General features: G+C 27.5%; 3 protein-coding genes and 1 pseudogene across 6 annotated transcripts in view; 3 read left to right on the plus strand and 1 right to left on the minus strand.

The window, feature by feature from the left end:
• The window catches only part of LOC145973431 (protein expanded), a 530,479-nt gene that overhangs the window by 417,580 nt on the left and 98,608 nt on the right, over positions 1-14,291 (minus strand). The window lies entirely within an intron of this gene.
• On the plus strand, positions 413-1,201 carry LOC145973815 (ATP-dependent DNA helicase PIF1-like). The gene has a single exon (XM_083103395.1). The coding sequence runs from the start codon at positions 413-415 to the stop codon at positions 1,199-1,201; it is 789 nt and encodes a 262-aa protein (XP_082959521.1).
• On the plus strand, positions 2,603-4,014 carry LOC145973816 (uncharacterized; annotated as a pseudogene).
• Positions 10,078-11,735, plus strand: LOC145973061 (uncharacterized). Of its 2 annotated transcripts, none has more exons than XM_083102224.1 (4): positions 10,078-10,395; positions 10,530-10,700; positions 10,806-11,084; positions 11,182-11,735. In XM_083102224.1, exons 1-4 carry the CDS (start codon positions 10,293-10,295, stop codon positions 11,490-11,492), a joined length of 864 nt encoding a protein of 287 aa, XP_082958350.1. In that variant the 5' UTR covers positions 10,078-10,292; the 3' UTR covers positions 11,493-11,735. The 2 variants fall into 2 exon arrangements, with proteins under 2 accessions (XP_082958350.1, XP_082958349.1); XM_083102223.1 differs by having other exon boundaries at positions 10,806-10,965; positions 11,184-11,425.

The raw sequence follows: 14,291 nt of genomic DNA on the forward strand, positions 1-14,291 counted from the left end.
AATAGCAGTGGCGGATGGACCCTAAGATAGGGCCGGGGCAGGCCTCCAGCGACATTGTTGCCAGCAGGAAGAACGGTTCATAAGATTTTTGGATTGCCAGTTCCATTATTTGCTGATTCATTATCTAGCATTAAAATCCAATCAAAGGAAGCTCAATATTTGAAAAAAATGCATATTTTTATTTGGGACGAAGCGCCAATGGTACCACGACATGCTCTAGAGATTATGGATCGAACATTGCGTGATATCATGAATAATAATTTACCTTTTGGTGGAAAAATTATCGTATTAGGTGGTGATTTTAGACAACTTCTTCCTATTAATACATGGTACCCGATGTGAAATCGTGAATCTTTCAATCAAGTTTAGTTCTAATTGGAGACATTTTATAAGTTTCTCTTTAACGGAAAACATGAGAGTTGTCCCAGAGGAAATTGAATTTGCAAAGTTTCTGTTGGATTTGGGAGATGGCATATTAAATGATTCTAATGATAATATACAACTTCCAGATTATTGTATTGCACCCATTAATGCTGATATTGTAGAAGATATATATGGTGATCTAATACGAAATAAAGAATTTAATAAAATAGCTAAATGTGCAATACTTTCAGCAAGAAATGCTGATGTCGACGAAATTAATAAACGAGTTGTTGAATTATTAGATATATCTGAAGAACGAATTTATACAAGTACAGATAGTACTGAAAATTGCGGTGATAATGGTGATATTGATGAAGTTTTACTTCCAGAATATTTAAATACTTTATCTCCATCATCTCTTCCTCCTTATGAATTACGTTTAAGACCGAATTGTATTATTATGTTGATTAGAAATCTCAGTATCAATGAAGGTCTTTGCAATGGTACTAGATTAATGATTATAAAACTTGCTGATCATTTATTGAAATGTAAAATCTTAACGGGTGATAAAGTAGGAGATATTGTTTTCTTGAATCGTATAACATTATATTGCGAAAATATATATCCTTTTACTTTTAAAAGAAGACAGTTTCCGATAAAATTAGCTTTTGCTATGACAATTAATAAGTCACAGGGACAGATATTTGACAGAGTAAAAATAGATCTTCGCAAAGATGTTTTTAATCATGGACAACTTTATGTCCCTGATTCCTTGAACCTTTTCACGCGTTCGTACTTGGCAAGCATTAAAAATTTACCTAGGCGGGCAACGAGATAATAAAAAAGTTAAAAACTATGTATATAAAGAAATATATACTTGATTTTCTTCCTTTTAAATTTTTATATGAGGATAATTTTTGACATAATTATATGTACGTATTATATGTGCGTATGTATTGCAATACAGCGTGTGTATAGAGCTGATGTACTTGATTTTGATATATTGTAGATATGTATCAAGATTTTTTGTTTTGCAAAGAGGGAGGGCTTCAGTTGCCTACATTCCCGATTGCCAACTGCTTCGTTTGCGCACAACATTTTGCCGACATTCCTGATTGCCTACATTCCGATTGCCTACATGTATTATTGCACACACGAAAAAAATGAAAATACGAAAGTACGATTGCACACATGACATTATTGCGCACATACACATTGCACACATGACATTATTGCACACATATACATTGCGCACATAACATTATTACGCAGTTACACATTGCACACATGACATGATTGTACACATGCACTTTGCCCACATGACATTATTGCACACATAAAATAAGAAAATCATATTAACACTTTGCACACATGACTTTATTGCGCACATACATATTGCACACATGACTTTATTGCACACATGCTCATTGCCCACATGACATTATTGCACACATAAAATAAGAAAATCATATTAGCCCTTTGCACACATTACTTTATTGCGCACATACACATGCTCATTGCACACATGACTTTGTTATGTTCTTGACTCCGAGATGATAGGAAGCATTTAAGAATATCTTGAGACTTGTAGAGACATGTGTATTAATTTATCATGAAGGTGATGGACTCGGACACAGCTGGTCATGGCCGGTTTCAAATTAGGAGCTTCTCGCTTCCCAACGAAGAAGTTGTTTGAATAGGAGGCCAAATGTCACTCCGGGTTAATCATTTTTTGTGCTGGAGAAACATGCTCTATTACATGGGTTTCTTTTGGCTTCTTTTTATTTATTTATAGCGCTCTAACGTTTGTTTTACGGATCATTTCATTCGCTGATTTTATTATATTATATTTCTTACTGAAGAAGACTAAGTAAAGTCGAAACGTTTTTGTTTTTATTAAACGAATTTATTATTATATGTATTTATTTTATTTAGACCTTAGTAATTAGCTCGTATTATTGGCCCTAGAATTTTTAATTTTTATTATTGCTTTGCAACACACGAGCAGTTTTAATATTATTATTGTCCAATTTTCGTTTTATGTAATTAGAATGCTTAGTACATATAGTCGACAAATTAGTTATATTTTAGATTTTTTATTATTTACATTAAAAAAACAAATTAATAATCCTGTCTTCTTTTTCTTTTAAAACCAAACAACTTTTGATTTAAACATTTTTTTATTTGTAATTATGTGTATTTTTAGGAATAACGAATAAAAAAAAATAAAACATAAAAAATGGAGAAACTGTGTGAGAATGAGGATATTGATCCCACCCAATTATTGACGCCTAACGAGATCTTCGATGCAGTAGAAATTTATGATTTCACAATGTAAGTAAAAATAGATTTGTTTTTATTTGTAATGGATATTTTTATTAATAACAAAAATATTAATAAAGTTCATTAAATATTATTAAAGTTTGTATATAATTATTCAGAAATATTATTATTGCAAATTAGATATGTAGAAATAATAAATAAAATGAAGTTAAACATCATTTTATCATTTATTAAATACATAAATATAAGAATGTTAATTATTATTGTTATTTAAATTGTAAATTAAATACTTACAATTAAATTATGTAAATTAAATTACATTATTACATTCTTTTTTAATGGCTACATTAAAGAATTAAAATTTTATTTTATTATTAGTGAAATAATAGGTTACGTAGAAGGTATCGAATCCACACGATACATTGGCAGTAAGCAACAGTACAAATTTTTCAAATTTTTATTAAATAACGGCAATGGACGTTGCGTTCAAGTTGTTGTTTGGAACGACGAAATTGACAACGTGGTACACCACATTTTGTCTAATTGTGTAAATATTTACTTTTATTTTTATATATTAATTTTATTTTTTACATTTTAATTTCTTACTGAAATATTAAATAATTTTTTAATTAATTTTAAATATATGTTGTTAAATATTATGTAAATAATTTACTATAAAATTAATACTTTTTTTAAATTAAGTATTAACGCACATTTTTTGTATATTTAAAAATTGAAATATATTTATATAATCTTTTTCATAATATTAAAATTTATTTTATTTTTAGATAATCCATTTAGACGGTGTACAGGCAAGAACACCGAAATCCCCAATTTAATCACGGAAAATGTACCTTATGAATTGCAAATTAAATCAAATACTATTATATCAAATTTAGGAAAATACGAACCCAAAGATTCTGTAAATATCAAACCGAAAGTAACACTTCTACAAGATGTTCTAAACACCTCGGAATGTATTAGTAAGTTTTATATTAAATTATTATTTTGTTATTTTCTTATAAAATTAGAAATTACTATTATTATCATTATTTATAATATTTGTTAAAATATTAATTAATAAAATATTAAAAATGTCAATTAAAATTAATATTATTATTAATTCTTTTTACTCTTTATGTAGAAGTAGAAGGATACGTTAAAATCAATTTTTCAGAATCATTTAATATCAAATTAAATAAAATAATTGGATATGGATCAATTACGGATGGAACATATAAATTAGAGATACATGTGTTAAATTTCAAATATGATGACTTTCAAACAATTGACATTAATAAAGGAGATAAAATAGAAGTTACTGGTATCATGTACAATACAGGTAAAAAAATACTTATTTATTCTTAAAATTTTAGAATCATTAAACAACCTAATCTAATCTAACTTTCTAAAAAATTTAAGATATATAAAAATTAAATATATAAAAATTTAACATTTTTTTTTAAAACTATATCATATTATTTACAATTGTTAATTTGTATTGAATATTTTAACTACATTTTTTCTGTACAAGATAAATTGATTTATCTTATATATCTTTTATTGATATATCTTATATAATTTTCTATATTTTTTATAGTAAATCCACCATATCTATCAATTAATGAAATAAAGGATATAAAAAAAATCGATGGGCATATGCCTTTAACTGTTTTGTTAAAAGGTGTGCATACACCTTATAAAAGAAAATGTGAAGAAGTTGAAAAAGTAAATTATTAAGATAATAAAATTATTAATTATTTATTTTTATTAATTAAAATTTTTAAATATTATTAAATATATGTATATAAATAAAAATAATTAGTTATTTTTAATAATTAATATAATTATATTTTATATATATAATTTTTACATTAATAATAAACTTTTTGTTTTATACACAGAAGAAAAAATAAAAAAGAAAGAAATATTTGTCAAAGAAAAATTTCTCAAAACAACTATTTTTATTACATATAACAACGTTTTTTTTTTATTAAATTAAATTTATTTAAACTTTGAATTAATTAATATCAAATAGATAAAAATAACAACATAACATTATTTTCTTGTTATTAATATTGGTTTTTCCTTATTCATTTCCTTTTTTTTCGTTCATTATATTAATTTAGTTTTTTTGGTACATAAGAATATATGTACATAAACTATTCTGTAAATAATATCTTATGAGAGAAAATAAAAACAATAATAACCTTTACTTTAGTTTAGTATTTATTTTCATCATGTATTTCCTTCCAAACTATATAACTTTTGTCTATACCTTATGAATCATAATTTGTTTTACTGTATCAATAATTTTAGAAAGAATAGATTATATTTTATCTCTTGTCATATCATAATTCAATTAATAGAAGGAATATTTCTCTGTACAAAAATATTTTTTTAAAAATATAAAAATAATTATTTATACAAGGTAATTCCTGAAAAAATGTTTGTTATACCATAAAATAAATTCAGAATTATAATATTTTGTCTAGACATAATTTTAATTTTCTTTTATGTACATAATCAAAATTCAGAAAACGTGCCATATGTAATGTACCCACACAAAAGAAAATATCTAATGGATATCTACTGGATATCTACATATCCATTTAATGTCCGTATCCACTATGGATAACCAATAGATATCTAAAAGATGTCTAAAATGTTTATATCTCCTGAATAACCAATGATGATATCCATTGAATATCCATATAAAATCCCTATATCCATATCTACTGAAAATCTATCAAAGATATCCACTGGACATCCATATAAAATCCACATATCCATATCTACTGAAAATCTACCCAAGATATCCATTGAACATCCATATATTATCCACATATCCATGTCCACTGAATATCTACCAAGGATATCCATTAGACATCCATATAATGTCTACATATCCATGTCCACTGAAAATCGATCAAGGATATCCATTGGACATCCATATAAAATCCACATATCCATATCTACTGAAAATCTACCAAAGATATCCAATGGATATTCATATACTTCCACGAGCTTCACGCCTCGCCGCTAGGTGGCGAAGAGGAAAACGCCTAACCCGAAAGTGGGATCCATCTAAGACAGTATATAAGGCCGCAGCACAGGTCCCACGAATCACGGCTTATCGGTCAAAGAGCGCAGACTATTATAGCCGCATGTCCTCTAGCTTTTGCGAGGAGCTCCAGAGCTCCATATAATTAACCGCAGACGGTTAATTTTTTTTAAATTCCGTTATATATGGTATCTATATACAGAACATTAAATCAATATCCATTCAAAAATAAATATCAATATATACGTAATAAATGTATCTATATGTATATAATAAATATCCACTGAATATTGTATAGATATTTACAGGATATTGGTTTACATATCCTGTAGATATTTATGGAACATTGAATAAATATCCACGCAGAAATCTGATGAATATCCAGTATACATGCAATGGATATCTACAGAAATATCCACTAAATATTGTATGAATATCTAGTGGATATTTATGTAGATATCCTATAAATATTTATGAGATCTCGAATGGCGGACATCTGGATATCTAAAGCACGTCTAAATGTTTCCTATATATTCGTGGATATCCCTAATGCCCATTGAGAATATCTACCCAGCCAGCACATATTAGTTCATAGAATATCCTCCGATCTTCCGCTAGGAAGATTTGAATATTCGTAGAAGTTCTTTTTAAGAAGATAGATATTCTGGAAATATTCTTATGTTTTTAAAAGTACACTATCTTAAATATTTTAATAACATTCTTCAAGATTATTCCTATACATATACATAGAATATTCTATACACAATTTGATTTTCTGCTAGAAATATTATTGCGTATATCGTTCCTACGGAAAAATATACTACTGCTAGTATTAAATTTCTGTAAGGCGACATTCCAGCTGTACTTGAGCCCAGGTCCACAATAGGTGATTTAAGCTTTAAGCCTTAAGAAATTGATTAATCACAGTCGAGTATTTTCCTCATACTTGACTGCGATTGGGCAATTTCTTACGGCTTAGGGCTTAAATTATCTATTGTAGACCTGGCCTGAAAGAAAAATGTGATTAATAAATGGAAAACAACATATATATATAAAATATTATATATTTATATGTAATATTTTTCACAATATTATTAGTAATAATTATTGAAAAGAATAGTAATTATAATAATTGAAAGACAAAATAAAATAACATGTTTTTAAAACAGATTTCTAAAATAAAAAAAAAACAGGTAATTATAATCATTGTAGATCTAGGAGTTTGTAGAAAAGATCTAGGATCTTTTGGGCAATTTAAAAATTCTTTGCTCTCTATACGAGATAAAATTTGCAAGAGATCTTTTAAAGCTTCATGTTTAATATTATGTTTTACTGCCCAATTTTTTAAATCTAAAATATTTATATTAGTAATCTGAATAGGATTAAGGTTATTATCTATTGTAACATTGTGTAATTGAGATATATTTGATTCATCGTCAAGTATACATGTAGAAATTGAATCTGAGGAAGTATCCTGATCATCATTAATATGATATGTGTTAGATGTATCATCAATATTGATGTGTTTTAAACATTCAACATTGTTCGTATTTGAACTAGAAGCATCGGTATTATCATTATCATTATTTAAATGCTGATGTAATATAGAATTAACTTCCTTTCTTATAGTTCGATAAAAATAACTATTAATTTTACGCTTTGTCTTTGGCATTGTTATCAAAAAGTTGGCTATAAACAGAATTTAAATGATTAAATATGTGTATACTTATAATTACATTAGGCGATTTTTGGCGATCGTTTGATATAGCAACCAATGTGTACCAGAATGTACACATTGGTTGCTATACCAAACGATCACCAATAATTGACTATTATATATTCATCATTTTACTTACTTATATAACACACATCTATTACGATCATTTACATCAAATGGTAATTATTTAAAATATTACTGCTTACCTCCAAATATCGATAAATTTGACGCACTTTTATAAAAATCTAGCGTAGAAAATCGTCGCCTATCTGTTCCGCAAATCGGGATATTTATTGTTAAAATTTTTAGGTTAAGAAACTTGTTGCTTACTGACGAAACGTGGCGCGACTGCGCAACATGAGTATGCGCTCTGTAGGCAGTAACGCGATAATCATTTTTCGAATATTCTATTATACAAAACTCTTGAATATTTGAAAAGTCAAATTCGAAGAATATTCTATAAAACGTACATAATATTATTTAATTACGAATATTCGACATTAAATTATAGAGAAGATTCATATTCCTATATCAATATTAAAATATTCATTTAAGAATATTCGTATAGAAAGAGCTATGGAATATACAATTAGAATATTCATTTTAAAATATTCGCTTAGGAAGAGCTATAGAATATACAGGAATATTGTGTGCTGGCTGGGTAATAGATATTATTTTCTGTGTGGGTAATGTACAAATAAATAAGAAGTTAATAAATATTTTCAATTTTTACGAATAAATCAATAGTACAATAGTCGTTATGCCATTGATATATATGTGCGGCTATTAATATATATGTATGGCTATTATGTGCCATTGATATATATGTAACTTAATTTCCCAGTAAGCAAAATGTTAGCAGGTTGGCAGCAGATTGGCAGCAAATTCGATCAGAATCCCACACCAGAACCGTAGCCATCTGTGTCCGCATTAAGCTTTTGTTTTGGCGACAGAGTCTGTAAAACATAACCTGTCAACAAACTGTCGGCAGAAACCGAGCAGGATCTGCGCGATGCAACCTGATGGCAAATTGACAGCAGAAACTGCACAAGATTTGCGCTTACTTTTATTAATATTATATAAATGCAACAAAATTGATTATTACAAGTGCTAAATAAGAATATTATCGGCAAGTTAATTACAATTTTCTTCTAAAATGACATATATGTCATATGTTATAGCGTAATATATGTTAATGTAATATATGTTATATTGTAGTTATATCTCATATAGCGAAGGACTAATTTAATTTAATTAAATTAATAATAAAGTAAATGTAACTTGTAAAACTGGAGATGTAATTTATTTAGAATTAAATTCTTGCTTTATGCCTCAAATAGGCAGTACATGAATAATTTTCCATTTATCATATTGATTCCAATCAGTTTAATATTCTGAATCTCATCTGCTTGTATCAGATATCAGAAATTAAAGTGATAGAAATTAAAATGATAATTACTATATTTTTAGTCTTTTATTCATATTCGCGACTTTATATATATTTCTGACAGAAATTAGATTACGAGAAAGTACAGCTCACGTAGCGATACTCTCTAAATTTTTCCGAGTGAAAACTTGACTCTTTGTTCGAGTGAATGCACTATCAACTCTTAACAGAGTGACTTTACACTTCTTTTCACTCGAGACAAGTGAAATCTGTGACTCGAACTCCACGAGTGAAAATATCCTTAATTATTCTCTCGAAGTGTTGGAGTGAATTTTGGCACTCTGGCTCCGAGTAGCTCGAATCGAGTAAAAATCCACTTGAACGGAGTGACTCAGTCGAATAGCCGCGCAAGAGACGTGACGTGTTATACTACGTGAGTCATCATCACGTTCTGAAAAAAAAACAGGACGATATTTATGGAAGTACATAGGCAGAATAGTGTTCGTAAAATTTGTAATAATTTTTTTCTTTCATATGAAGTTTACTTTATAACAATCGTGGGCGAGTAGTTACATTACATTCAGTACGTGCGCAGACGCGAGTTTGACTACGTAGGTTATGACGCCATATACTGTACTTGCCATGGCTGCGGTCCGAAATGTGCTCATAGCGCTATCGGCGCGCTTACGGCCGTTCCGAAATGGCTTGAGTGTGCCCGCCGTAGCGAAGTGACGTCATACTTTTCGTGCTCACGCTGCCCATAGTTGAATGGTAAGGCACCGTGAGCGCGACGTTATAAGCGCGGGAAACGCAAGCAAATTTAAAAATATAGTGAAGTGTTATATTGGCTGCGTTCAGCAGAAAAAACTGCTTTGCAACTGTTGTAAAATTCGTGAGCCTGATTGGTGTATGCTCTTAATTTTGACTGAATCTAAGAGCATACACTAATCAGATTCACGAATTTTACAACACCCTGGCGAAAATAAGAAACTTTATAAAGCGTTAACAACCGTTGAGTGAGGGTTTTCTGAGAGTTTATATGCTTTTCAAACTTTGTAAGAGCACTTACATAACGCTGTTGGGTTTTGAATGCTTATCAAACGCTGCAGTGTTGCAATTTTTGTTCTACAAACTCTTTATATAATGTTACATGAAAGTTTTGCAATGCTGAGGTAACATTTTTCAGAGTACGTTCAGTAAACGTTGATACATCTTCGTGTACAGTTTACTCAGACTTTTCAAACGTTTACGTTTACGCTATAACGTACAAATGTCTTTTAAACGTTGCAGTGTTGCAATTTTTGTTCTACAAACTCTTTACTAATCGTTTTTAAACTCTCGACGAACTTCCACAAACGTTCATGTAAACGCCAAACAAACGTCTCATTTTTGCCAGGGCAGTTGCAAAGCAGCTTTTCCTGTTGAACGCAGCCATTATTATAATTGAGTTGTTAATCCTAAACCAGGCGATTCACAGAATGACAACAGAAAAATTAACAGAAATTACAGTATATGTTGAAGATAACAATGAAATGCTCACACTAAAATTATTGTCAGAAATTGCGGAAAGAGCAGCTAAAAGTGAGTAAAGAAAAACATTTTATGAGAATTAAGTTAGGTTATCTTGATCTTGACTTTTTGATTTCGATTTTTATGGAAAAATATATATATATATGAACTTTCGTGTAATCTGCTTTTTAAATTAATGGTTCTAGATCCAACTTTCTTAATTGGATTAGTGAATAAGGAATATGAAAGACGAAGTCGAGAACTGTGCCAACAACTCTATGATTGTAACTCACAATCATCAAAGAGTTCAACGTCAGATACCATCAATCTTCCACTTTCATCTGAAGCACGAGGAAGTGATTGTGAAGCAAAAGATGGTAAGTGCTTGAAGTGTATTTAATGTGTCTTTTAATGTCCTATAATTTAGTGTCTAAGTATTAAAGAATGCATCTTTCTGAAACATTATCATTTATTTATTTCAGAAAATGAAAAGGAAAAATCTTTGTTTATGTGGCCTTCACAATTAGTATTTTTACTCCTTGATATATATGAGAAACGAAAGGAAGAGTTCACATCAGGCATAAAACGCCATCACAAAATATGGGACTCAATTGCTGCAGATATGCAAGAAGTGAATCCAAAGTATACTATGACTGGTCAACAGTGTCAATCTAAACTAAATGGCTTGAAGAAGACTTATAAAAAAATATTAGATCATAATTCTGTGTCAGGCAACGATCGAAAGACGTGGACTTATTTTGAGATTATTATATATATATATATTAGAACAGCGCGAATATTATTTTTTAATAAATGATATCAAAGAGACAATACTAATGATAAGTTACTTTTTATTCTAGAGAATGCAGGAAATTTTTCAGAAGTCCGGTTGGGCTAATCCTAAAGCAATCGCGTCAGAAGCTGGACCATCCACTTTGTCTCTTTCATCTAAAAATGAAAATATAAAAGAAAATAAAAAAAGGAAAGTAGGAACAGCGCTTGATGATATTCTCGAGGAAATGAAAAATAAACAGATTAGATGGGAAGAGGAAAAGAAAGAAAATTCAATCAGATTTGAGGCACTCATGCAGCAAAGACAGAAGCAACATGAAGAAAAGATGACCATGATACATCAATTACTTAATGCTATTTCGAAGAACAAAAATTAATATATGGAGAAATTGATTCAGTTTTATCGATTTTTATTTAATGTATGTAGATCTCTTATGTTCAGCAATATTTGCACTGACTATGCAATTTTGCAAAAGCATACACAGCACCAAAGATATTTAATAATTAGTTTATTATCAAAGTTCCTAAAATAAATGATATTATTTAGTCATTGCGTAAAAAATAGAGAAGTTAGTCGTTATTATTTTTGTTATTAAAATATAAAGATTTATGTTTTCCTTTTTTATATATTACTATTAAATATCAAAAAATTCATCAGCATTAAGTATTTGTTTTGATTAATAGTTAAACTTAAATATTCTAAACTACTGCAATTTTAGAAATTGTTTATTATTTTATTAATGTGTTATTAGCATATGTATTACTGACATTAGTCTCTTAGATATTAATTAATATGTGCTCTGATGTACCATATCTTTTGAATAAAAAAAATGATAACATTTTTATATTTATAATTAATTGTATTTGATATATATGAATCTATTTACTATAAATATTACTTTTATATTTAGAAATTTAATATTTTTTAAATTTGTGAGTAGTTTACTAAATTTACATTTTTGCCTTACCTTAGGTATCATATTCTTTAAATTTTGTTACTCTGTAATAGTTCAATTATTAATATAAAGTTGATGAGGTAAAACAATAAAGCACTTTGAAAAATAGGTTTATTAAATATGAAACAATAAGTAATGAAGTGTCCTTAATCTTTTTAAAATTTCATTATGATAAACTGTCAAATTTTCGAAAATTAACGAATAAATTAATATATTAATATATTACATATTAAGTCTCATAACTAAATTATTCATAATCCTATTTCTCTTGATTTTTCCACATTCCATTCTCTCATTTGTTGGATTCTCATAAGGTAAATGTTGTTGCTGTTGTTCAGCTTCATCAAAATCAATTATATCTCCTTTCAAAATACATATATTATGTAACACACATGTTCCAACTAGATATTCAGGAATTTTCTCTAAAGTAACCATAGGAAGACAATCAAATATACTACGCCATCGAGTTTTCCACACTCCAAAAGCTCTTTCAATTGAAATTCGAGCTGAAGAGAGACAGAAATTAAAATTTTTCTGTTTATCTGTCAAGTGTCCATTATCCTTAAAAGGTATCATAATTTGGGGATGAATTCCATAAGCAGCATCCCCAACTAAGTGAGAATCATTAGGAAAGTATATTTGAGGATTGTCAATAAAATTTTTCACTGGTGAAAGCCTAAAGACTCTTGCGTCATGTATTGATCCAGCATATCCAGCCAGAACACTGGTGAACAGTAATTTTTGAGTACACACACATACAGCCTAAAAAATATATAAATAGTTAAACATATCATAAATTAAAGAAATAAAATCATATTTATTATATTTATAATATTTTTTATATATTTATATATTTATAATATTTATAATAAATATATATTTATAATATTTTTTATATATTTTTTTATATTTTTTTATAATATTTTATAATATTTTTATAATATTTTTTATATATTTATAATATTATATATATTATATATATATATTATATATATATATATTATATATATGTATATATAATATATACAGGGTGAGTTTTAATGGTTGTGTCAATCTTTTTATCATGCGGGAGATTACCGATCGCAATTTTAATAAATTGATCGATACATAGATGCCAGTTAATTGGATCGACTGTATCGAAAGCTGAAATATAATGTGTACAATTAAAGCAAGTGAAAAGCTGAAATTATATAGTATGGATTTATTATTATTGTGAAAGCTACGCACTTATTATTATTATTATTATTATTATTATTATTATTATTATTATTATTATTATTATTATTATTATTATTATTATTATTATTATTATTATTATTATTATTATTATTATTAAATATATATATTATTATATTTATTATTATTATTATTATTATTATTATTATTATTATTATTATTATTATTATTATTATTATTAAAGCTACGTATACATATTTACGTAATATATTTAAATAATATATTTAATATATTAAAGCAGTAAGAATATATATTTAAAAATTCAGTTCAAATTTAACACTTTAACGTTTTATGTAAAACTTTATTTCAAATTCCGCATTTATTTTTATGATAAAAATTTTTATTATTGTTATACGCTAAAGATATGTAGTATTTCTGCCTTCTTGAAATAAAATCACGCAATTGTTCCACAAGAAATACATTCTTATGAAACAATTGCGTAATTTTATTTTAAGAAGGAAGACAATTTTTTGATGCATATTTTTAGCATATAAAACAATAAAAATTTATTATAAAAATAAATGCGGAATTTGAAATAAAGTTTTACATAAAACGTTAAAGTGTTAAATTTGAATTGAATTTTTAAATATGTATTTCTTCCGCTTTAATATATCGAATATGTATAATAATAAATCCCTAATTTGATCACAGTAAAATAATAATAATAATAATAATAAATATAATAACATATATATTTAATAATAATAATAATAAATGCGTAGCTTTAATAATAATAATAAATCCACACTACATAATTTCAGCTTTTAACTTGCTTTAATTGTACACATTATATTTCGGCCTTCGTTACGGTCAATTCAATTAACTGACATCTATGTATCAATCAATTTATTAAAATTGCGATCGGTAATCTCCCGTATGATAAAAAGATTGACACAACCATTAAAACTCACCCTGTATATAATATACAGGGTGGACCATTTTAACCTTTAATGGAGAATAACTCGAAAACCAAGCCCGGGAGGG

Source organism: Camponotus vicinus, unplaced genomic scaffold, assembly GCF_025532165.1.
Source record: "Camponotus vicinus isolate PSW18456_S1 unplaced genomic scaffold, iyCamVici1.0 SCAF_6, whole genome shotgun sequence".
Classification (NCBI taxonomy): Eukaryota; Metazoa; Arthropoda; class Insecta; order Hymenoptera; family Formicidae; genus Camponotus; species Camponotus vicinus.

What these genes read in the sequence shown, in the direction of transcription:
- LOC145973815 (XM_083103395.1), top strand. Translation starts at nt 413, where the DNA reads ATGAGAGTTGTCCCAGAGGAAATTGAATTTGCAAAGTTTCTGTTGGAT.
- LOC145973061 (XM_083102224.1), top strand. Translation starts at nt 10,293, where the DNA reads ATGACAACAGAAAAATTAACAGAAATTACAGTATATGTTGAAGATAAC. An exon ending in TGCGGAAAGAGCAGCTAAAA is followed by an intron (nt 10,396 to 10,529) that starts GTGAGTAAAGAA and finishes TAATGGTTCTAG; the next exon opens with ATCCAACTTTCTTAATTGGA. An exon ending in TGATTGTGAAGCAAAAGATG is followed by an intron (nt 10,701 to 10,805) that starts GTAAGTGCTTGA and finishes TATTTATTTCAG; the next exon opens with AAAATGAAAAGGAAAAATCT.